Source organism: Salarias fasciatus, chromosome 1, assembly GCF_902148845.1.
Source record: "Salarias fasciatus chromosome 1, fSalaFa1.1, whole genome shotgun sequence".
NCBI lineage: Eukaryota > Metazoa > Chordata > Actinopteri > Blenniiformes > Blenniidae > Salarias > Salarias fasciatus.
In genome coordinates, this window is record NC_043745.1 from 24,324,800 (window position 1) to 24,351,338 (window position 26,539).

Here is a 26,539-nt window from a genome sequence, read left to right on the forward strand (position 1 = left end):
CCTTCATCAGAAAAAAATGGTGTCATTTTTTTTTTATTTGCAGATATGAACAACCCTGCCATCATCTCTGCAAAAAATGCATGTGTGGGTTGATTTCTATTTTTGAAATATGCTTTGAGGCTGAAATAAGGGATGAGTTACTGTGTGTGGGGGTGAGTCGTAATGTGCCCATTAACCTATGAGGCCCCTTTTTCTTACTTCAGAGTATCTATTTTACATTAAGGTCATTTGCACAGGCGCATTAGGCTCTGACTGATTGTTAACTAACGTCTTGCCACCAGTTACAGAACTACAGAAAAACAGGTTTTGTATTATATTCAAGGAAAATGTTCGACACGAATAAGGGGATTATGGAGAACAAAAACAAAGGTAGGGACAGCAGCAGGTATGAATAAATATGTTTTATATATATGGTGGAATATACTGTGTGGTCTTCCAGTTGCTTCGCAGCACTAAGGAGACTGTTGTGGTAATTCTTGCATTACACAGTAAAGTGGGGTTCCTAGATTGCAGCTGACCTTATTTTTCTCTTCTTTGGATTGGTCCTTTGTGTGATCTGCTGAGTGTTTTGTCTTGAATACTGCAGTGTGCTGCAGTATGAATTGGACTTGTGGGACCAATACAAGCCTCAGGGCTGCATTGCAAGAGGAGGGGAGCTGTGGTGAACTACAGCAGTGGTTGTTGGATCGCAGAGACGTTGTCATTGCCACTACTTGAACTCATCAGTAACCTGCTGTCTGTGTTGTTTTTCTGACAGTTCTGAAAAAAAAAAAAAAAACCTGCAATATGTAGCATTATTGCAAGTTTATTTGTTTTTTGCAGATTCAAATATATGAAACTGCAAAAATGTCTTTTCTTTTATGAAGACTCTGGGCGTGAAGGTTTATATTTTGTTCCACTAAGGGTTAGAGGTCAAACTTTTGTTTTATTGGCAGGAGGTTGGTGAAACCCAAAACAATATCTTTGCAACTGTGTGTGTTTTGCCACTGACAAAGAAATACGTTTGTTAGGAATTTTGTCTCTCTTCTGAACAAAATTCTAGAATTAAGTGTTAATATTGTTTTTCCCTCTTAACAATTCTAATAGCTGCGCCGGCTTTGCTTATCTCTCATTCTCCTTAAGTATATAATTAACTAAAGATTTTAAACCATTTACATTTAATTCATGTGTCTCCAAGCAAATGTTTGCATATGATCCAACAATCGTCTGTTGTCTTTGTGTTCACTGATCATTATGGCGTACTGGAAACCAAACTTCTTTTCTTGATAGAAGGGAGTATGTTTGAGCTGCTTCCGTCCAGGGTCACCAAGCTGATCATGTCAGCCACATGCTTGATTTTTACTCCGGACACCTTCCTTGGAGTTAAGCGCCTCGCTCAGTGACCCACAGCGGTGGCCCGTCCGCTCTTGCCTTGATATAATAGATGTTATTTGGTGTCACGTTGGAGTGGGTTATTCTGTTATTTGGATTCCACGGTTGTTGTTGTTGTCATAACATGCTTCCCCACCTGCCTACGTTTTCTGACCCTCTCACTTTCATCAGCACATCGCCCACTGGCTGCTCTGGAAGAGCGAGCGCGCCAACAGCAGCAGGGTGCACGCCGCTGCCGTTATGGTCCTGTGGTTATGATTCCTTTGCTAAACGGGGACAGCAACCTTGAGGCTGTCAGAGCGGGGACTCAAACAATGAGGATGAGATGTGACACGCGGCCCAGGTTTAATGGCAGATGGTGAAACCCTGCTGTCAGAGTTTGGGACACTCCAGCAGAGCTGAAGTTGCTCGTCAAACCTCCTGCCTTCAAATGTTGACTGGTTGACAGCGCTGCAGGATGTTTAAGTGAAAGTAAAGTTAAGTAAAATACATGGCTACAGAATCGACCATACTGTGTTAATCATTGTGGATTATTATTGTTGTTTTATCAAAAAATATTCTAATTCATTACTGCAAAATAAAATACAAAAAATGAATTCTAATATAAGTTCTGATTTTCCCCTTGAATTAAGGCTGTAAAACAATTACATTTTCTAATTGTATGAGACTTAGATCTTTTTTGCCACTGCTTTGTCTACATTATGAAAATCCACTGAAAGTTTGCAGCTCATTAACCATGTTGCATCACTGTCTCTGCATTGTAGGTTTGTGCAAACATAATCACTTAATTCCCATTACCCTGATCACTCACAAGTGATCACAATATTTTGAATTTAGTAATATTAAATGGAAAAACACCTGATGAAGAAATAAATATTATTTTCTTATATCTTAACAATGAATGAGTTAGGCAACAATGCCTGTGTCCATATTATTGTGGACGTTGTTCTTTTGCTGAATTGGACTGAATATTTTTATGCTTGACATGATGCAACTGAAAAGACACACTGTACTTCATGAATTTGAGTCTTATTTTAGTGTGAAATGTCCAGTTACCTGCCATAATGTTGTAGCACACATTATATAGTAGTGCTCCTCTCCTACATGTGGACAGGAAGGCATTATCTTTGCTGTGGCTTGGCAGGTTATTACAGTGCGCGGCAATACTCAAGCACGTAGGAGGAATTTTTCAACAATGGCATGAAGCATTTTAGCTTTTCCAAATTGGAGATGTGCTTCAGGAAGACCCGTAATGGTCCCGCAGGAACTACTTGACTTGGCTGTCTGTCCATTGACTTCTGGCAAAGAAACAAACAATGATTGGAAGTGATTTGATGGAGTAAGACTAAAATTATAGAAATAACGGAGGAGCCATGCGGGGTAATGTTTTTTTTTTTTGTTTGTTTGTTTTTTGGAAGAACAACAGATAATAAGTAGAACAGAGAGGCTTTGTTAGCAAAGTGAAAAAAATGCATTTATTTGTAAGGGATTTTTTGTTGTTTGTTTTAGCAAAGATTTAAATCGGATCAGATCAGTAAGATGACAGCACAACGACCTTAAAATTTTTGGTCAACTCCAAATGCCTTCATTTTGTTTTAGTAGTAAGCAGTACAATTGATAACTAGAAGTTGGCACTCAGAGAGCGCAGACCTCCGCCACAGCTCAAATCAGTCACCAACAACAATAAGAACACCATATACAATCACACAACATTGTGATCGGGGTGTGATCGGAGTGGAGCTCTGCAGCGTGCGGTGACTCTCTCTGTCGCCCTGTCGCCCTCTCTCCCTGTGTGTGTGTGTGTGTTTATCTGAAAAGGAAAACTGAAAAGCAACATAATTTATGTTATTTTACTTCATTTTAATTTGAAAATTGACCGGATTCTCTCGTATTTTCCGTTCCTGACTTCCTGTGTGGTGCGATCTGCTCTGTCCAGCTTTACAACTGGCGGTGCACGGCGCGAGGCTAACGGAGATAATAGAGAGGAGCGGCGAGCTGCTACGCACCTCCTGTATGAACCGTCAGATAGGTTAACAGGGGTGCTGATCTGACAGTCGGTACGCAGTGCTTCCCACTTCCCGTCGGAAGCGGCGCGTCCTGTGTGAACCAGGCGTTTGTCGCCCCCTGTCGGTGGGGCCTGCCCAACTATGTGAAAGACTCCCTATCTGTCAGTGATAAAGAATCCTTTAAACAATTCCTGGATCCAGACAGTGATCCGGATCATCACCAAAATTTAATGTATTCTAAGTTATCCCAAGACCCACCTTTCCACAAAGTTTCATTGCAATCCGTCCATTACTTTTTCCGTAATCTTGCTAACAAACCAACCAACCAACCAACAAACCGACATGATTACATAACCTCCTGGCGGAGATAATGAATGAAGGTTCACATTCAAATCGATCATTTTTCTTTAATTATAAAATAATGATCAAAGTAAGCTTTCACTGGTGCATCACTCGTGATGAATTTCACCCGTCAGAGTTTTCACCGCTGTTTTTGCAACTGGATGGAACTCTATTTAGAGGTGATTTTGATCCCCAGACTTCATGATTTGCCCTCCTTGTTCAGATTTCCTATCTATCCTGTACAAAAACAGAAACCTGCAATATAGCAATGCAAATTGACTTTGATGATTCCTTTTTCATAATGTCAGTAAACTTGGCTTTAGAAAGTGCATTTCACGCTTTCTTTTTCTCCAGCGGTGTGGTTTGCATCTTTTAAATCACTTATAAATTACATTTTAACCACGAGAAAAGTGATTTGATTCATATCAGGTATGTCAACATGAACAATCCCTTAATGGCCCTGCTTCAGCAATCTCATGTGAGAGTGTGAATCACACTCAGAATACCCACAACGACCACCCAGACTATATAATTGCTTCACACCATTGACATTATGTTCATACGTTCCAAACCCAATTAAATGATATTACAGTTTGCTGGCTGGCACATCCTTCATTGTCTTACAGCCAAATGAGATACAAACAGGAATCGCACAAAGCTTACGAACTGCATTTTCTGTTGTTGTGGCATTGCTTGAGTTAATATCTCATTACTGGAGAGGTTTTGAAATAAATGCCGAGCACAATAACCCATTTTATCGTCATACTAAAATATTGATTATGATGCTTTTACAGGCTTGTTTGCTTGGTTGGTCAATCAGTAGTTTTCCGTCAATAATATGGTTAAAATCACACCAATTCTTTTTGCACGCGATAGGTTGACATGTAGAAGTGAGGAATAAAATATGAAGCAGTGGAGAAAAGTGGAGAAATTAAGGCTGAAGCCAGACTGTGTGCTGATAAATGAGGAGGAACAAAATGTGGCAACCTGACTGAAGACAAGGATTGAGGAGGGAAAAAAAAGACACAAGAACGCTTTGGCAATTCAAAGTGTTGTGGGCCTCCCAACACTGCCTCCCCTCATCATTTATTAATCTTCTGCTAGAATATTCATCCATAGTGCCACAGCACTGTTCTCCTGGAGAGAGGGAGGGAGAGAAAGAGAGAGTGATTAAGAGAGCTTGGTATCATCCTGACACTGAATAGTGTGTCACAGTCTTAGTTATTGTTGTCACTTCACTGTAAGCCATCATCAACTAGCTGTTTCCATCCTTTTCTACTTGTCTGTCCGGTTTATTCTTGCTGTTAATATTCAAACATTTTGAAGGGATTGAAGGGTGGTAGGGTAAGACGCTGTGTTCTCTGTCCCTATGACTCATAAGTAACCCTTAGATCTGATGTGACTCCATAACTACTTCCCTCACAACTGAATTTGCACTTCAGTACTTGTATCATCACCCTTTAAATCAGGCTCTATTCATCTGCGTGTCACTGATAGTGTATGAATATATATACGGTTAATCAGCAGTGGCGATGTGTTCTCAGTCTGCTATCCTCTGCGCTTCACTGATTTGGATTTAAATCCTTTAGGGGTGAAGGGAAGGACAGATTCACTAATGTGAAGAGAGGGACTGTGATACCATGCTGTCAGTGTTCAGATGTCGAGTGTTTCAGTCATGGCAGAAGTTGTTGTAATGCTATGAACTCTCCTAGTCATAACTGTTGATGGTGGTAACTGTGTGTGGAACCATTGTGAACTTTCTCTTATTTCTTCACATCTTGCGTCAGTCAGGAATTGCACTTCTCATAAAATTTCAGTATAATTAATGGTACCTTGTGTGTATACACAGTGGTACAAAATATGAGTAAAATCTTTGAATTTCCATGAATTAGTGAAAAATGTATGACTTAGATGGAGTTCTAATTTAAAGCGATACTTCAACATTTTGGCAAATTGGCCCATTTAGCACAATTCCTTAGTCATTTAGAACAGCATACTTACTTTTTTTGTGAGGGCGAGCTGTTGTTTATTCAGAGGTGAGTCGGGGAAGGTTTTCGGGACGGACACAATGAAAGTGGATGGAATTTTTTTCCCCCTTGTCTGGACTGAAGCAAATACTGGGAACTACTTTTTCTTTTGAAATCACTACGCCCAGACGCCATATTTATTAAGTAGTTCCGTCTTAGCAATCTTCGCATAAACAACTCAATCTCGTAATTTTGCATTAATATTTCACAGCGTAGTGAATGTGCGGATTGTAACGTGTCCACCAAAGTGTTTTGGGGTTGTTGGATTGTGTATTTGATGAGTTTGACGAGGGGGAACAAAAATACCGTTCACCTCCATTTTGTCCGTCCCGCAAACCTTCCCCGACTCACCTCTGAATAAACAACAGCTCGCCCTCACAAAAAAAGTAAGTATGCTGTTCGAAATGACTAAGGAATTGCGCTAAATGGGCCAATTTGCCAAAATGTTGAAGTATCGCTTTAAATCTTTTCCTTCCTTTACATACATTCAGAGAACTGCCAGAAAATGCAATTCAACCCTGCATTGAACTTCCTCATTTGATAACAGTAGCCTCAGCCAAGCTTTCTCGTATGCTGTGGGTTATACCAAAACGAAGGATTAAATCCACTTCAACGCTGGGGTTTTTTGAAGCGTTTCGATTGGACAGGGGGCAGACTTTCTTACGTCTACCGGAAGTAAACAATCCGTGGTGCTGATTTTTCTGTCTTTCTTTCTCGATTAACTTTGATGATACAGCTTTAAAAATGTCCACATTGTCATGCGTCCATCCTCTTTTCATTATGTCTATTTCTTCTAAGGCTCCCGTTAAATAAATCGCTGGCTGCCATCTTGGGATATTGTGTCATCGCGAGGGAACAAGCATCTGCAGAAAGATTGGAATAAATTTCATTCGGAATAGAAGGTTTAGGTTTACATGTTAAATTTAGATAGAATTCCACTTTAGAATGAAACTGGCAACTGTATTCAGAGTTGAATTTAATTCAGAGGAAAGATTTCTGTGGTGGCGGGGCGTGGCCCAGCTCGGATGCATGGCAGAGAGAGGGAGAAAGGAGGAGGTGCTGGAGCAGGCTGGGGAGAGGGCTGCAGGGGGAGATGATTTCACTCAGCTGTGAGTAGTTAGTCATCTCTTCCTCCGCCCTCTCCCAGGGCTTAAAGAGCTGCTCCAGGAGGGCAGGGAACCCGCAGAAGGTTTTTCATGCAAGGGCTGAGTTCAGACAGCAGAGAAGCTTCCTCGGGGCTGTCGAACAGGCTGGATCTCGGTTGCTGCCGGGAGGGAAGTCAGGGAGGCTCTCCACGCCGTGTGCATTTTGTTTTGTATTTTTTTTTGCTTGAAAATAGAACAGTGGAAACCCTGACCAGGTCGGCGACTCCCTGCTGCCGAGCCCATTGGCGGACAGTGGCCCATCACTATTTCATTCGAAATGAGGTGTTTACGTGGTCATTTTGAAGCGCAAACAACTTTTATCCCAAATCAAAGAGGAATTTAAAGTCCCATGTAAACCCACCCAGTGACTTTCCCTGTAGTCTACTGCCATGAATGCCAGACCTGTTCGATGTTTCCAGTTTGACAGAGTCATAAACAGAGGTATGAACCTGTTCTTTCCCAAATACCAAATACTTTATTGTTTTTGGACAGTTCATCTAATTGTAGATTGATGACAGCATAAAACCCGTCCAACACTAAAATAAATCAACATTACTAGCAGGAAAAGCTTCAGAATTCTTGTCTGCAAGGCAGTAGTGGAGTAGGCTCCAATCTCTTGATTGAAGTTGAATGTTATAAATCTGACTGCAACTGATTCAGAAGGAAATTTTACCTCAAAGGTTTTTTTCTTCTTCTTTCTCTTTTACCGTGACCACTGTAAATGTTCAGAGGCTGGGTTTATTGAATGGTACATGAGATATAGCTTGCTTTATAAGTAGTATACTTGAAAATTGCTGTTAATGCAGATCATCCTATATTTTAAGACCAAATCAGACAGCAAAGTAGTAAACACTGATGGTTCCATTCGTTTTTTTTGTCCATGTTTGCAACCTTTTCAGAGCATTGTGTAGATGTGCTTTTATAAAATCAACATTCTTTGACATGTATTGATTTTTGCCAGTCTATTTGCCCACAATATGAAACTATTTATATAATTTCCTGCATGAAAGCCAGCAACAAATATGGAGTCTGAATGGTCTGCGATCACAGAAGCAACCTCATTTAAAAATATGTCAAATTAGTTTGGAAATTAAATTTGCTGTGCAGAACTTTTGTCTGGCTTCTCTGCCAACTCAAGAATTACCTTAGCTTACTGTGTCAATACTGTTCAGGCTGCACTGCATGCAAAATAGGTTCTTTACAAAATGACTAATTTTATTTATGTGGCCCAGTTATAATCATGGAATTTAGCATATTCCCACAACTACATTAAAATCAGACTTAATGTCATGCTCATACACGTTATTTAAACATGACAGCAACATCGTATGAACACCATCTCGACTGGTGTAGGGAAGAAAAATTTGAAAGCATTACATATAAAACTGTGATAACACATTGAAGGAACATTGCAAATCCAGCTCAAAATGTGTCATTAAGGTTATAGCACATCTAAAGGTCACAGACAACACAGAGCTCACAGATTTTGATAATGTTAGCTGTGGGAGACGACAACAGCAAGTCTGCAGCAAACACAAGAGAGGAAAGAAGATAAAACGTTAAAAGATAAACAAGGAGGAATTACACTAAAGCCCGCCTTAGCGTGTGCATTGCTTGAGATAACCAGCAGCTGTTATGGGGGACTTTGTTGACTTCTCAGGTTGCTTGATCCCAAGTATTATCAGATTATTTGGGTGAACTGAATGGTGAATGGTTGTGGTAGAAGAGGGTGGGAGTTGTGACAGGTAGCACTGAGGAGACCTCGGGGTGGATATTAAATAAAATTAAAGTTTTAAATCATATTCAAAAATAAATATAAATAGAAAACATAAATATTTAATGTCCTCGGCCCTGGGATAAAAATCTGAAAAGGTCATTCCTGCAGCTCGTGGCATGCAGTCTTAATCTCGTGAACCAGAAAAGTAGTGGTACAATCTGAATATTAACTCCTGACAGAGTAATGATGTGCTCTTTTATAAAGTCCAAGGACCAAAGAAGCGCTCTTTAATGGTGACACCACATAATTCAGTCCTGTCAAAGGATAAGAGCGAGTCAGAGGTCAAATGCAGAATATTAAATGTGAACTTGTCTCATCTTCACAGAAACCTCACTTGTGAATTTCCTGCTGCAGAGCAGCCTTGTTATCCACAAAGAAACTCTGCCAACCCCTTATACTTCAATGACGGCTGCAGTGCTGTTTTAAAGTCCAGCAAAGAGACCACGGAGTGATGTGATGTAAGGGGATTCAAATGAGAACTGCAATAATCCAGATTTCTGCTGTCAGGGGATCAGTGCTGCTCTTGGCTCTGTTTCGGCCGGCCAACTCTGCAGAGCCTCGACAGACCCTTCTCCGTCCTTGCCGTCTGCAGTGATCCCTGACTTTATCCCCAGGGACAGCAGACACAGTGAAATCAGTACTCAGCACATGACAGCAAAATCACTTAGGTAATGTATCTCCACGCTGCCATCTTTGCATTGATTTATTTCTCCTCCAACTTGACCTTTCATAAAATAAATCGATACATTTATGCAGGCCCGACAGCATGACAGCTCACATGATGATCAGTTTGTCAGTGCTGAAGAACGTAAATGCCATCAATTAAAGTTTAACCCCACATGTGCCACAGGATTGATCAGCGCTTTTTAAATGCAGTACTTAGTGTTCTTTTAACATTGTTAAGATCAGATGACTGTGGCTACGATGTGTTCTTAATTTCAATTTGTCTGGGAGAGTTGGGGGGGGATATACTCCTCTTTTCATTTCCCAACGTCTGCCAATTATTGTCACGGCATGGGGGTGACAAAATGAATCTCCTCTCAAAGAGATTAAATCTACACTCCCAACAGAGCAGACGTAATAACGTGAAATATTGTTTAAAATCTACTCCCGCGCATCATTAGTGATTCTCACCCGATTAACTCGCAGCTCAAATGTGGCAAAGACTTTGTTTCATATTGAGTCTGAAAGCTGGACTTTCTGTATTTTCTCCAAAACGATACCGCTAACAGCTGCTGGGATCCATAGAGGATCAAAAGGACTGTAGGTAGCACAATGGAGGCTTTTACAAAGAAAAGTCACAGTCAATAGGTTACGCCGCAGCAAATGTTATGATTTTAATTTGTCTTCATCATCCATCATTAACGCTGCAATCATTCTGAAATTTATGTTTTCAAAAACACACATATAATCCCCTCAAACAATGTTTTTTGTTTTTTTTTTTAATCAAATGTTACATAGTAATCTGCATGCTGAGAACACCTCATCATCATAAAGTTTCTTGTTGGCTCTCTCTCGCTCTCCAACAGAATTACTGAACCTTGATTAAAAAAAAAAAAAAAAAAAAAATCACATTAAAAAGGCCTGGCTGCTTCTTTGTTCCTATAATGAGAAGAAAAGAAGACAGAAAAACTTACTGTGGAATTCTTGCATCTAATACTTTTACATTGCTAAAATCAAGAGCACATGCAGTGTAGCGAAATGTGAAGAGGAACATGTTCACCCACCTTGTCTTTGTGAAACACTGAGCCAGAGCCAGCCTCATTACCAAACCAATACAAGAACCATCTTCCTGCTTGGCACAGTTTCCACTGAGCAACGTGAGTGAGATTTCCCCAAAGAAATCTAGGTTTAGCAATCTTAAAATAGCTTTGGATCATACATTATTACATAGCAGGCCTGCGTCCTCTGTCAAACTGCACTTGCTTCTGTGATTGTTGTATTTTTTTTTCCTTTTTTTTTTGTTGTTGTTGTAAGATTACACCCCTCACTGAAAAGATTCCCTCGCGTCATTAGCATAGCTTTATAGCTGACATGAAGAGACTCATGGATGGTTTTGCTTTTCTCAAGAAGTAAATGCAGTTAAAAAGGACAGAAAAAGAAAACCTCTGTAGATTATGCAACACACATGAATATATTTATCTCTTTGTTTTTGAGGTTCGAATGTGAAAGGAACATTTAGTGGGGAGGTGCGGGCAGCGTGCAGAGCTGCTAGCGGGGAATGTATTTGCTGTGTTTGTGTGACTCGTGTGGAGGTGGCTGCGTTTCAGTCTTCCAGCCCGACTCTTTGTGTCTCCCCTGAGTTCAGTAAAGCATCAAAGATGCTGAGAGGTGTGACGCCCCGCTGGAAACCTCCACTGCTTCCAGAGGATTGATGTGACAATTTCACACATACAAGCACACATACGTGCACACTCCTCATCAGGCAGTCGGAGGCAACAACCGCGAGGTACTGTGTCAACTGGCACACGTTGTCAGACAGGTCTGCGACTCAAACGCACACGCTTCACACCCACATATACATGCGCACACTCGTGCACGCACAGATAGCAAAATGTCAGTGCATTATGGGAGCAGACTGATAATCAAACCGAGGCTCCTTGTGTCAGTCTGTCTTTTGTCCTAACAGGAGTGGTGCTGCTCCTCCGTGTGGCCGAGCGGGCCCCGTCTCACTGATTAATCCTCCGTCTCTCAGCTGGCCGGCGATGATACCGAAACCAAACAAAAAGTGACACAAAGCTGAGCAGAGAGCCCTCACGGTCCTTTTCAGGATGTGCAGGCTTGCAGGTTTGAGCTCACAAATAGAATCACTGAAGAACGAAGGAAAAAGAAAACATTCAACGGAGCTGTTTTCTTCGTTTTTGTTGGCAAACACTAACCAATAGAACCCCGAGCAGCAAAGGTGTTGTGTTTACGTGCACAGTTAATTACAGCCAACACTTTAGTGTTGTTTTCAAGACATGTCAGTCACAAATCGAACACACTGGAAGAGGGCAAGTAATGACTGATGAAGGTTTCTCCGTGTGTATATTAATTGGTGAGAAAACAGATGAATAATTTCCTCGTGTTTTCCCACAGAGTGAATGTGATTGACCAAACCCAGTTTTCAGTCATTGTGCATGCCACAGTGCCACCAAACTGCATTAGCGTGGCCAGCCGTTACCGCTCAGTCTGTCTGTCTGTCTCGCAACAAGATAAGGGAATATTTCCCAGCCCAATATTGCTTGCTCTTTTCAGTGCCGTCAGTGAATACAATGACCGTCACCACATCCAATGAATATTATTAGCATTTTTCAGAGGATTCTGTCAATGCAGACGACAGCTCTGTGGGAGTAAGGAGAACATGCTGTTTTTTGCAGTGGCTCGATATCCGAGCTGACTTTCTACAGAATGGACTCGAGTCCGCGGCACATTGTCCGGTCTAAATGCAATTATGAGGCAGCTGTCAAACGTCTGTTAATGCACATCATTATTAAAGAAGTCACCTGACTCAGCAGGTTGGAGCTGCTGCTATTGTTCTGATCTTCATGGACCTGACAGAGGTTAAGAGAAGGCTGCAGAGGAATAACTGTAGTTGATTAAAAGTTGACAAAGAGTGAGGATCAGTGGCCCCGAGGAGAAAGCTATCTCTGAAGAGCGTTCAGTGGGAAGCAGGGCTGTGAAAAGACCTCTAACTAAGGAGCCGCATTATGTCGACCAAGTAGCAATTCCAGCCTTCAGTTCTCCAGACGAAGTGACGATTCAAGAGGGATGACAGGTCAGTATTGCAGGCCTGTGTGGGTTAATGCTATTCTACTCTCTCCTCTCCTGCTGTCCACCGAGGACGACTCAATTTCGCAGTAGCTTTCTCACTTGTGACATTTTGTTTTTGCGATTATGCACTTTCGAGCATTGGAAGCAACGTGAAACTAGCTCCAAAATGTTACTGTTGCCTCTTTTTATATACAGTATATGACATAAATGTCAAAAACATGAAATTAGGAGACTTACAGAAGCTATTCATTATCATCCTGAATGTCACACCAGTAAATTGTCTATTTTTTTTTTTTGTTGATGAAATTGGGTTTTTCATGGATCATATCCCGTATTTCAAATGTATTATTTTTCTAAAACATGTACTTGTCTAACTGTATGTTTAATTGCACTTTTAAAATCTATAAGTTAGAAGGAGACTTATGTCATTGAAAATGTGTTTTATTATCTATATGTGAAGCTTGGCCCAAAGAAAATAATCATCAGTATGTGCTTTGTATTCTCGTTCCATATTCTATCAGCAAGCAAAAATAACAGTCCTAGAATTTAATTAGCAAAATCTCTGTTAATCTTCATCATCTCCATCCTTTTTATTTCGAGGCTTGATTATTTTGCAGGCTGACTTTGGCGCGGTTGTTTGATACGAGTGTGGGAGGATTTCTCATTATAGCCAAAACAAAATGTTTTTCTGGCTTATGACATCTGTGCAGTGACGTTCCAACTATGAATGGCTGTTGGTGGGATGTTAAGATTTTTTTTTTCTTCCCTGTCTTCAATATTTTAAATATGAAAATAACTGCATGCTTTTTTTTTTTCGTTAATGTTTTCTTCCAGTCATTCACACTCATCAGTAACCAAACCTGGTTGACAACTTCAACTAAACCCTGTGAAATTGCCCCAGTATCTGTCTCCCTTTGGGGCCTTTTAGCCGAGCTTGGCTCTCTGCAGGCTGGGCTGGGTGCCAGGCGATCTTTGAAGTATTTCATGTTTCTTCTAACAGGGTAGGCCAGTGTAGCCCAAAGTGAGACCTGGCCAACAAACAAACTGAGGTAATTAGACTTCCAGTTACCTTGAGTGATAATTTGCTTACTAGGGTTGCATTTAGTGGTCACATGCAACAAGAGGTAGATGGATGGATGAGTTGTGAAATAGATATCAATATGCAGTTTACTGTCTTCTTGTGATTAATTTTATACACCTGGATGCCATGGGGAAAGTGTATCTGGAAAGACCAATATGTTATCGTCCAAGAAATCAGTTGTGTTAATCTGTTCCAGGGAAATAAGTATCCAGGAGGCCTGAGCCAACTGTCAAAATTGCTGTAGGGGTCAATGTTTTACTTTGATGTGTTTGTTTAACAGACATCTTACTGGAGAATCAATCTCAAGTGATTGATCTTTGAAGCACAATTTAAAACGAGTGTTAATACACACTAATGACCAGACCCTGGAGCAAAGTTTGATGCTGTCAATATAGCAGAGTAATATAAGTACAGTTTACATGGGTAAATGCTTCAGTGCTGCCAAGCTTCTTAAATGACTGATGCTCTCCCCAGGTGGAGATGAGTTGCATCTGATTTCGTCAGTCTTCATGCTAACGACTACACAGTCTGTTTGGGGTTTTTTTAGCTGCATATCAGTAATCTATATGCTGTTAAAAGTTACAATATATGCTGCTATATCGCATACATTCCCTTCAGGTTTATTGCACAAACCAACAGAGCTCCCATCCGTTAACTGTTAGCTGACAGCACCACGGCTGTAATTGGATTGCACAGATGAAACAAATATCCATGGATGTGAAGAAAATCACATTGCTTTACATGGATGTGAGCCCAATGCACGATCCACATGTGATCAAAGCATGATGTGTCACATGCGAGCAGCGAAGAGCCGTCAGCACGCTCTGAAGAGGCGACATGCAGATCACATGAGACCGTAGCATCTCGTTAGTTTGGGTTGGAAACGTCCTGTAACACACCTCTTTCTTCTGGAACTGAAAATGAGCCACTGAGCAAAAAAAAAAAAAAAAAAACTTCTTTACAATTATCTAATAACCATGTAAAACTGGGCCATCAGTTCTGTTAAGCTATAATTAGTCAGTGCTCTGAGATAAATGCTAACACGATCAAAAAGAAATCATGGTGGTCTTTCACAGGTATCTAGCTGTTACTATTTTCACCACCTGATTAGAGTGAATCACCATGTTAGCATCTGTTAATTACTCGCTGGGACCTAGTTAACACCAGTTTGGATGCCAAGTCACTCGACAAACTTAAATCCTGTCCTGATGATGATGCCAAAGCAATGAGAAAGTGTTCCATTGCAGTCCACTGAAGAAGCTCAAGAAAGAAGACGTCAATGGAGCATCACTCTCAAGGTGGCAATAGGGAAAAAGGTATAAATCCAAAAGCCTTTTTCAATGGGTAGTGATTGACCTGATAGTGGTCACTTTCTCCATACTTCTGTTCTGACTTCATCATCAACAAATGAAAGAGAACATTTTTTGTATATTTATGTCATTCATGCTTCATTTGCGTCCATTGTGATTGATTTGTCCAGCTTTTGTCGGGTGTAATTTTGCACCAATTCAAACCTAAATGGAAGCTTGTTTGCTTGTATTCCTACAGATATAAAATATGGCCCTCTGATGGTGAACCATCCAAACAGCAAACTTCCCATCTGGTGGATAATTAATGCATTAATTTGTTGCATTTGTGAGAATTTACCGAACACAGCTGACAACAAAGCTGCTGCTGTATCTGATCTCTGCTAAGCCGCTCTCACAAACTGCTTTATCAGCGCAGTGGAATTGTTTGTCATGTGTGTAAATGTGTGTGTTCAGTCTTCACGGGGAGACATCTGATGATTGGCTGAACCAGTCGTCCTCGAGAGACTAAGCTGCAAAACAAAGAGTTGCTATGGAAACAGCCAAGGGTGAAGGAGGAGGGTGTGACTGTGGTGTTGTGCTTGAAGTGGCAAATTGGACCACTGTCAGGCGGAATGGCGGGGAGGCGAGCGATGCATTTGGTGGTCCTGTGCCATTCCCACTGCTCACCAAGTCGCCGCTTTCCTTCACTTCCTGTCTCCCACATATCGCTCTTGTTGTCATCGTGAAGCGTGTGGGAGACAGAGAGGAGAACAAACGCTGCATCCCAATGAGACAGCTGAGAAGAAGTCATTGCATCGCTCTGTCTCTCTCTGATGGTACTTCTTTATTTACGAGCAGCATAATGTGGCACGGTGAAGCTATTGCACGCTTTACATGCTTTATGATTCAGCCGTCTTTTAATGTCTGAGTCACACATTTAGGGGTTCACAAGATCATGTGATCAGAACTGACTCGAATGAAATGACAGATAAACAACAATAATGATTATTTCATGCTCTGTGCAGAATTGTTTTATGCTTTGTGTCTCAGAAAATCAGATTCTTGCATCGCCTCTCTCCCTCTCTTCCCTGTGTGCCTCGTAATGTTGCACAGCTGCCTTTCTTGAATGATATTATCAAGCTGGAACATGAAAAGCTAGACATATTGATTGTAGCAGTGCTACGTCCAACAAAAGAGAATGCAAGATGGTTGCTCAGTGGACACACCCCAGGTTGACTCACAGCTCGGTGCAGTTGTTTCTCTTTGTAGCTGAACGCAGTGGTTATTCATAACTTAACCAAAAAACAACACTGTCGCCTTCAGCTTGATTAACAGGAAACACTTCTATAACAACAATAGCATGTCAGGAGATATTAATAAAATCTTTTTGTAAAATTTTTTGTATCACGGTTATTTGTTGTCATTATTCTGATGGCTTAGCATCAGAGTACTGCAGTTAGGCGATCTCCAGAATCAGTCTGTCATCAGTTACAAATATTTAAATTTCATCTATTGTTAGTATTAAAGTTTACTAAAATGGCTTCAGAATAATACAGTCATTCATTAAATCAATAATATGCTCTTCATCAATACTGCATGTGCCAACCTAAAGTTGTGATAATGTGAGCTTCATGGTGGTGTAGTAAGTGACACTCCCGCCTTACACTGAGAAGAACCCAGTTTGAGGTCAAACTCTGGATCTTTCTTTATGGAGTTTGCACAGTTTCTATGTGCATGTTCTCTAGTTTCTTCAATTTCCTCCCACAGTCCCAAAACATGGCTTTGATTGGTGACTCTGAACTGCCTGGAGGTGTGAATGTGAGTGGGTGTGACTGTTTGCTTCTCTGCTCGTCAGCTGGGATCGACTCCACCCCACTTGACCAAAAGTTGGAGGCAGATGGATGTACTGTCTATATCGTGCATTTCAAAGACATCCTGATGCCTAAAACTGCATCATAAGATCATCGCTGTAATGTGACGGGAAGGTGAATGAGCTTTGAAAATTTGGTGTCTACTCTGTAGAGATAGGTGAGTTTTGCCTCGGTAGTGCTTTAAGATTGATGTTGTCTAATACACTACATCACTTTTTAATACACTTTTTTTGCCTTTGCAAAAAAAGTTCCAGAAAATGGATGGATGTGTTTCCGGATAATCAGAGCAGCTCACACATAAATGGTGAAATATGGATATTCCTGTAAAATGTAAATGTTGATAATACTGTATGACAATGCTGTGATTTAAAAATTAATTAGTTGTTAATAATATGTCTAACTTTATCAGATTACTCTTTCTCAAAGTAATTATGTTAAAAAGTAAATGTTGGGTTCTTGGTAACTCGTGTTTTTACTTGAACAGACTGTTTAAAACATTTTTTGAAAAAAAAAAACGATTACAAACATCACAGAGAGCAGACTCACTGTTTACTGCACTTATGATGCAGTAAAAATGCAGAAAGATCTAAAAAAATCAACTTCAGGATAAACAAAGCTTATAAATCAAATCCAGTCCAAAGTGAGTCACGCATTCCTCAGTAAGTCTTGATAATTCCACTTGTTTACTTGTTTACCACTGTGGTGAGGTCTGACTTGCATGTGGGCCTCTTGTGCTTAAAGGATGCTCTACTATTTACAATGAAATATACTTTAAAACAAGAGCAACTGCAAGGCTCTTCCTTTTCATTAAGTGTTTGCCTCTACTTCCTTTCACTCCAGAGACCACAAACAATATACATTTGCTGTTAAACGATACTTGTCGTGACTAAACAGCCTGCAGCAGCTTCTCTCGTTTGATTTCTAGTCTGTGACTAAAACATGAAAGCAGCTGTTTTGAAACCAAGCTTGTTTAATCAAGTATTTTACATTTACATTATTTACACATTTACAATTATAATTTGTGGTGTTTTGAGTCATGCTTTGACCTATTTATTGGAGAATTCGAAGTGTACTGTCTCACTGAGTTTTAGCCTTAATTTTTTTTAACCATAATTTCATATCCTGATAGTTTCCGTGGAAATATTTGTTTGTGTCCCGTGTTCTGTTTTGCCTCTCCGCTGTTGAAGCCTGGCTGTCTAATTCACAGCTGTGATCAGAGGTCATAACTTAGAATTCAAGGCAGAGAGGCATTAGTATTCCCGAGGCCCACGCTCTTACCAAGCCATCTGCTGCTTTCGGACCGCTTCTTTTGCCCTCTGTCCGCTCCCCAGCTTTGCTTTTATGCACACATACACACACACACACACACACACACGCGCGCGCGTGTGCGCGCACCCTTGCACTCACTTTTAAGACATGGGCCTACCAAACAAGGGGAGTGTCTGCCAGTAATTTAAAGCCATATCTTACAGTAGCTGAAGTGTTTTGTGGTGGACATGAATAGGTCTGTCCACAGAGAAGGCCTTGCTCAAGTGCTCCCCAGCTGCAGCTCAAAGCAGACAAATGGGATGCTGCTGGAAGGCTGGCTGGTATGTTGCTGTTAGTGCTGCCAGTGTGTGTGTGTGTGTGTGTGTGTGTGTGTGCGCATGTCTTTTGCCACTGACAAAGATGTCTGAAGTTTATTCCCAGTCTATGCTGAAGAATTTTCAGAAGTTTGCTGAACCAGGTTTTGCTTAATGGTAGACTTAACAATTTTTTTGTGTTGGATGCACCATGATGTGGTTTCAGGGTTGAGATTGTAAAGTTAGGGTTAGAGTTACCAAGTTAGTTGAGATAGTGAGAGAGGAATAACCATAGAAAGGGGGTAGGAGTTGTTTCAGTAGCTGTGACCCCACAGGTACTGCTAGTAGTTGTTGTTGTGTGTGTGTGTGTGTGTGTGTGTGTGTGTGTGTGTGTGTGTGTGTGTGTGTGTGTGTGTGTGTGTGTGTGTGTGCCATGAGTCCAGCTGGATGTTGATTTTAGTCAATGAATCATTTTTCTTCCTCACTGCATTTTCAGTGCTTTTCCCGTGGGGCTAGAGGATCATGGGGTTGGAGGATATTCCTGTATGCATAAGACAGAACACCTTGTTCAGACGACACACTCTGATACACTGTTTTCAATTCCCGTATGGCCGTGATGTAGTGGGAAGCCACAGCAAGGAAATAACTTATGCAGCTCTTTTTTTTTTCTTTTTTTTCTTTTTTCTTTTTTTTTTTAATTTTAACCGGTGGAAGAACACATATTTAGATGAGCTAAGTTTTAAGATGTTGAACATATCAGCACAGACCATGACTAAAGCATTTATTCAGCATGTAGAAACAATTGGCTGCAGCTTGAGAATGACTTCAAGGCATCAAACATGGACCAGGCAAGTCGAAGAAGCCAGTCCTAATGAATTGTTCTACCTGAGAGCTCTGTGTAGCTTTGTGTGATGAGTGTGAACACCTAAAAATGTTTTGTGTCCATGAAAACTTATGATCTACAGCTGAAACTAAGGCGGAGTTCTGTTCAGTGTCACACAATCATCCAGCTCAGAGCAGCAAACATCTGCATACTTCCTCACCAAGTCACCTGGAATTTGCTCAATTTTAACTCCAATGAGACCAAACATGCAGATCATTTTTTCCTTCGGGACAAATTATATAATCTTACAACCAACTAATAGTCTCTCAGCAAAATAGTAAGAAAATAATAAATAAATCAAATAATTGCAGCTGTTTTCTGCATTCTGCTTTGTCTTACTTATATTGTTACACTCAAAATGATGCACATAAATGAGGTAAAGTTAGAAGCCACGGCTGCCATTTAGTGCATCGGGGGCTAACGTTTTCTCAACTTTAGCAACCTTTAAATAATATTTTGCAGTTTACATGACAGTCTTCTTGATGAATTAAAAGAAAACAGACAGAGTGCTCATGTAGCTACAAGCAGCTGCCTGATCCCTCCTGCAGCCTGGAACTCAGCACTTGCAGTAAAACAAATGTGATCACGATCTACTCGCCAAATTGGTTATTGATTTAAGCAGGAGGTATCACTTAATAGGAGTAAAGACTCTGTAATGTAGTGCATATCTAAACCCCTTTCAGAGGGGATTTGTTGTTTGTCCAGAGACAAACAAGAAACACAGAAATGAATCCAAAAATCAACAAAAGATAGATTTTTTGCCTTTTGGAGATGATTGTGAATGTATTGCTTTGAGAAACACTGCAGAATAGTGAAAAATAAACTGAAAATTACAAATAAGCTTGAGAGACATTTTGAAAAATCTAAGTAAAGGAGTACAGTAATTCTGAAGTAGATGTAGAGGCCATTGGACGTTGAATACAAGCGTGACAACACTTAGGCTACTCCACGCTACGGAAATGAGACCTGTGAGTGTAGGAAGCCAACAAAGAAGAGGTCAAAGGGTATCGGTCCCCCAGAGGATGCAGTTACCCATGGCTACCAATCCGGAGCGTTTACCCCCGGGGGAGCTGCGCGAGGCGGGCGGGCGGGGCGGGGCGGGGCGGGGGCGGCACTCATACAGGCTGATGCTCGGCTTTAATGTGAGGGTGGAGTCACAGAGGTGCAGGCTGTGTGGCAGCTGCTGGGGGAAGGGAGGAGCGAGGAGCAACACGAGGGAATGAAGGCGGGGGGGGGGGGAAGGATGGGGCCGTTGTTACAACAGATCTCAGTGCTATTGTATTTCACATCCCAGCTCAGGACTGGAGGTAAGACATGCAGCTGATGATACATGCTTTCTAGACATTAACAAGCTGAGGGTAATGTTAAGTCAAAGGCAAAGATTTCGAAGGAGAAACTTGCATGGGTGGTCCGAGAGGATAATAGTTTGTCAGGTGTTGCTGTTTTTCATCAGGTGTGTCCACATGTCTGAGAGGATTCTAATCTGCATTGCTCTTTCTTCGTGTTTGAAGCCCCGTGTCTCTGTTTTCTGTATACATTCAGTCTCAGACCTGTAAGTTGAGCGCAACATACACATGATGCGCGTCCGTGGGCACTCCTATTGATATTCCTGCTTTAGAGGAAGTGTTTGTGCAGAGCTAATTGAGCAGTATAATCGCCGGTGATGGAAAATGTAATTATGGGGAAGGAAAATGCAGGTGAAAGCTGCAGCAACACCCCTCTGAGGGCAGTTGTTCGTAGCAACTGGATGGCACAACAGGAGCGTGGACGGTGACAAAATGGATGGCAGGGCGAAGAGGCCACGCTTGATGGAAAAGTACAGAACCCTGTTGAACTTTTTCACACCGTTAAACTGCAGCACAGCTAAGAGGGACACAATCTAATTAAGTACTGTGTTTTTATTGATAGTAGTTTGATTTTACTTCTGTCATAATTTATATGGTTGGTGCCTGTTTTTAAAATCATCTGTTTGATTTTTAGGTAATAAAGTTTGTGAAGCACAACTGATAGTGATGTAAACAACCTGCTCTGTGACATTATGAGCATAATAAATGATGGACTACATTCTTATTCACATACACATTATCACCATATCTGATAATGCCAGTGCTTGTTGCTGCTTATTCCAAACTAACAGTACAAAATTAATGACAGTCTCTCGAAAGATTGTATTGTTGTTGATGGATTCCACATTTTGCAAACAAGATGACAATGTACAATATTTATGCTTTACACTACTTATAAAGCAAAACCCTGTGGTAATCTTCATTCCCATCTTGTACATAATTGACAAGAATATATTAAAAGAAGTCCAGATAAATTTCCTTTAAATCCAGTGCTATTCTGTCCATTATTGTAGGATGTAGAAACGCCAATGCAAAAACTATTTTTTAAATCCAGTGAGAAATCAAGACATGTTTTTTATGCTGAAAAGGGGGGAAGCATGTGTGGTTTTGGTCAGTGCTGCTTTTGTGTCGCTTCAACAGAAAATCAATCAGACAATTAATCTCTGGTCAGTTAATCTTTTACCTTTCACAAAATGAATTGGTTCACAAATGAATGACAATACAATAAAAGGAAAAATACATCTATGCACACATATATACATATGTGTATAAATGCATGCACACATACAGACACGCACATCCAGAGTGCTATCATTCATTCATTCATTCATTCATCTTCTGTACCACTTAAATTTAATTAAATCAAAAAAGAGAGTTGGAAGAGAAAAAGAATGTGATTAAAATGTGTGGAAATGTGTGATTTGTCAAAGTCACAAAGCAGAAATTCACCAAGTCTATGAGTGTTCTTGAACAAGTGAAGAATTTGCAGAAAAGTGGCATCTACTATGTGAACATCTTGAAGTCACCAGATATTTGATTGAGAGAAAGATTTGCAGGAATGCTGTCACCTGTTTTCACTTAGTGGAAAAGTAATCTTTTGACTGCAGAAGTAGTCACTATACTTGAAAGCTTGTTGATCTCAGACGAGAAACACCTTTTTCTTCTGTTCTTTCCTGAGGGCAACAGCAATGCCCAATGTGGCAGCAAACACACAGGTTCCAGTTATGAATCTATTGTGGAGGCAGAGGAAATTGCTGTTTGCTTCTCTGCTTGTCATGGCCAGGTCTGCGCTATTTAGGGGTGAATTAAAGTGCTAATTGACCGATCATGTGCATCATGTGCAATGTCTGAATGGAAATTACTTTGATTTTACGATTGATCCTTTGTCTGGAAGTGTGCCACTAGCGTTTTGTGAAGGCCATGTTCTTTGTGTTCACTGCAAAGCCAAAGCTGAGCTTGAGTGATGCATTGAAACTACTGTTGTGAATTTCAAGTTAAAAATGGTCAAAGTGAGCAAATAAATCCCGATCTGAACGCGGATGTGTCGTCCCCGACTGTGTTTGCTCGTCAAGCCCTGAGATTATATGTAGAAAGAGAGTGTGTTTCTGTAATCTAGGAGAACTGACACTGAGCTCAGCGTTTCAGTTATTTTGACATAACGCTCAGTTGTACTTGTCCTATAATCTCGAAAGCTTACCAGATTTGGCCTTTAAGCGTTGCGTTTCATTGTGGAAGGTTCCTCCTGTGAGGCTCACACTGCTTGCCCGACGTTTTGGATATAATTCTAAAGCTGGACCGTTCTGTGTTTCTGTCTCATAGGGTAAAACCAAGAACAATGCATGGCTTGTAAGCCTCCAATCATGGCTCAGAGGAAGAGGCCAGGGACGAGTGGAGGTAACAGTATGGCTGCTCCAGGGCCCGCCTCCTGTCCTACGGAGTCATGTGATCTGAAAGCCCTCCCTGCACGGCAACGCCCACTCCGCTACCCCAAAGCTTCCCATGATTCAAAGCCCCTCCCTCATTCCTGTAAGGCACAATATTCTTCTCCGAAGTCTCAAGGTGTGGCTCACAATCATCTTGACCCAAACGCTGATGCAAAAGTGGAGGTGAAGCGGTACAGCAGACAAGAAGACGCAGAGGTTGAAGATCAGCGGCCCGCCACCCCATCCACGCCCGAACACACCCGCGATCCAGACGACCACGACCAGGCCGACTTCCACGGTGGAGCCGACAGCTTGGATGACGACTCCAGCTCTGATTATATCAACAATACCTCAGACGATGAGGAAGACTATGATGATGGTGAGTGAAACGATGGTTTCTCATATTGAAAACGACGCAAGAAAGTTTTCCATGACCTCAAATTGTGTTTAGAAGCAGCAGTAGAACAAGATAAAAAAAAAAAATCACTGTAGGTACACACAAAAAAGAAAATTTTGTTTTATTTTATATTTACTTTAGTAACTGCAAAAAAAAAAAATGAGCATGGTTGCTTTCGCATGTCTGGCCATAAGAGGCAACTAATTTGTTCGTTCTTTGAAAGGCTTTAAGGTGTATAAGAGTGACATTAAAGGTTTGCGCTTGCTGTTTCCATTTTTTTAATTCATTAAATCAAATGATTTCTGAAAAAAACACTTGAAACTTAATCTCAATTGAGACACTACAAGCAGCTTTAAACCCACAGAAGACATGCTGACATTGAAATCCTCAGAGCCACACTGCTGTTACTTTGCAGTGAATATGTCGTGCATATGAATACAATTTACTGTTTTTCTTTGCAATTTGACTGATTATCCACAAGAAATTAAACCTCGATGAGCCAACAGCAATAACTTGTCAGAAGCTTAGCCTAACATCAGTTAGCTCTTCTGGTGTTATCTACAGCGCAGTCTGGAATAGCAATGGTGTCAATGAACTCAGTGCACACTCTGAGGAACGTGTCTGTTTGTGATCATAAACCTATCCAGGCCTGGCAGAAGAGGATGAAGGTGTGACTTACTACATTCGCTACTGTCCAGAGGATGACAGTTATCTGGAAGGAATGGATTGTAGCAGCCAGGGAGAGTGCAACCACAGCCACAGCCATGAGCACAGTCATGACCATGACCACGACCACGACCACGACCATGGCCATGACCACGGCCAGGATGAGTGCACCGCCACCATGCAGGTGGGCGGATCCCACACCGATGAATGCCAGGAGGCCGTGGAAGGCTGGGCCGAGGAGGGGGAGGGTGAGGGGGAAGTGAGAGAGGAAGAATGGGTGGAGGACGAGGAAGGGGAGGGGGCAGCCAGGGAAGAATGGAGAGAGGAGGAAGAGGAAGAGGTGCGAGAAGAGTGGGTGGAAGGAGAGGAGGAGGAGGAAGAGGAGGAGGAGGAGGAAGATGAGGGGGCCCAGGAGGAGTGGAGAGAGGAGGGCCAGGTCAGGCAGGAGCAGTGGACAGGACGAGAGCGGCACAGAGTGGAGGAGTGGGCTGACGGAGAGGGGGAGGTTCGCTGCGAGGTGGTGGAGCAAGACCCTGATGAGCAGATATACAACGGACGACCAGAACCCATCCTGGACCACCACCACCACCACCACCATCACCACCACACACCTGCCGCGCACGACTCCGTGCACACCCGACGGGCTGAGAGGGAGGAGCAGGAGGAAGCGGAGAGCGAGGAGTACTGTCCGAACGAGGAAGACGACGAGGAAGGCGACGATGTGGAGAGACATGGGAGGGCCTACACCGGAGACTACTACGCCCCCGAAGACAACGGGAACTCGGTCCGAGTCTCCCCGTACCGTAGCCGTAAAGTACTGGTGGTGGAGGGCGAGACGGGGGAGGAGGCCGAGGAGGACATCGACCAGATCGTCGCTGAGATCAAGATGAGCATGAGCATGGGCAGCCTGAGCAGCAGCACCGACCAGAGCCCCGAGGAGCTGGCACAGGATCCGCCGCCGGGCGACTACCCCCACCCCAAGCACGACGCAGCGCCGTACCCACCGGCTCACCACCGGCACGACAGCAGGCCCAAGTCCCTGAACCTTCCCTCCATGCATCACAACAACCCCGACCTGCAGAGGGGCGTCAAGGTGCACCCTCGCTCCCCCGAAGACAGGCAGCGATGGCAGCAGGAGCAGGTGGGGGTTTCAGTCTTATTCTTCCACCCACATCCTGAAAGCATCGGAACACTGTGTATGATTTAGTCAGTCTTACTGCTCGGTTGAAATTAATTTAATTGGAGAAACGACTCGCATTCACAGTTTTTTCTGAGCATAAAGTTATTTTCACTGTGCAAAAACGCATCAGTTTAGGATGGTGTGCAACCAAAGGCCTTAAAGGTCACACACATTTCATCCCCTGCATGTCGAGATTATTCTAGATTTTTTTATTCTTTCTGTGTGATGCACATGATAAAATCCCCCATGTTATGAAAAAATGTTATGCTCAGGATTGTTACTGTTGTTGCTCTATTTGCACAAGCCATCGGACATGTATCAGTCAACAGTTCACACTTTTTCATACAGAAATTTCCGGAATGCACTCAGACATGTTGCTGATGCTCCTGCTGCTCTGTTCCTGAGTGTTTCACTGATGCCAGTTTGCCTAAGAGGTGGAGTTGTGAGATGTTTTAGTAGGTTTACACCACTTTTCTCTGCCCGGTCTCAACATTTTCAAAATGCTTTTCCTCTAAAAAGCAACTACATTTTTCAACAGCTACATATTTCAGTTCCAATCGTTGACATTTTGTCTTTGCAGTACTTCAAATCATTCAGAAGTCTAAATGTACATCTTTTCATATGCTTCATATGCATTCTTCTGCACATTTTTCCGTTGTGAGGATTGTGCATTTATTCCATCACAGTCCTCTGATACTAAATGTTTAGCAGTATGACGAGCCAAACAGCAGTTTCCTTTTCAATTTTCAGTTATTTTTTAATGCAAAATTAGAATTACTGTTTGTTTAAATTCTTTAAATTCTATCATTGACTTTTTATATCTTCGATATTCACAGACATCAAAAACCAGCAACAAACTAATAAACATTTTTTAGCCTCCCCAGTGTGAAATTCATTCCCCTTGCTAATATGAATGTAAGAGAAATCTTTTAGGAAAAACAGATTTTTGTCATCCTTGTTTCATAGAATTCAAGAATTTCATATCAAAGTGCTTTTTTTTTTCATTTTACCACTGCATTTAAATTAATATAAAGTGTGGATGTGTTGAGTTTCTAATTGTAAATATAGGGCTGATGTGAATTATATCACTAAAACCAGGTTTAACTCCTGACAGTAGAGCTACAGAAAAGACACCAAAACAGGAATTTGAGAGCAATAAGAGTAGCGCAGCTGTGTGGTTGGAGTCTTTTCCTGAAGAGACATTGTGGACTCAGTCTGGTTTAGGACCCTCCTGACACCTGATGAGATTTAAAGAGTTTTTCAGTGTGAAGCTGGAGATGAGTTACAGGTGACATATTTCTCATTGCCACCCCAAGATGAGCTAGCTTGCTCCTCCTCTGTGTTACCTTGAGATGTCATCTTCCTGGCTGAATGCACACACACACACACACACACACACACACACACACACACACACACA

General features: G+C 41.7%; 1 protein-coding gene across 1 annotated transcript in view; it reads left to right on the forward strand.

The window, feature by feature from the left end:
• apba2b (amyloid beta (A4) precursor protein-binding, family A, member 2b) overlaps window positions 1-26,539 on the forward strand; it is a 57,057-nt gene that overhangs the window by 12,604 nt on the left and 17,914 nt on the right. The window contains exons 2-3 of the mRNA XM_030094465.1: window positions 22,773-23,255; window positions 23,921-25,080. Coding sequence (XP_029950325.1) covers window positions 22,793-23,255; window positions 23,921-25,080 — 1,623 coding nt within the window. The 5' untranslated portion in view covers window positions 22,773-22,792. The remainder of the gene's footprint in view (window positions 1-22,772; window positions 23,256-23,920; window positions 25,081-26,539) is intronic.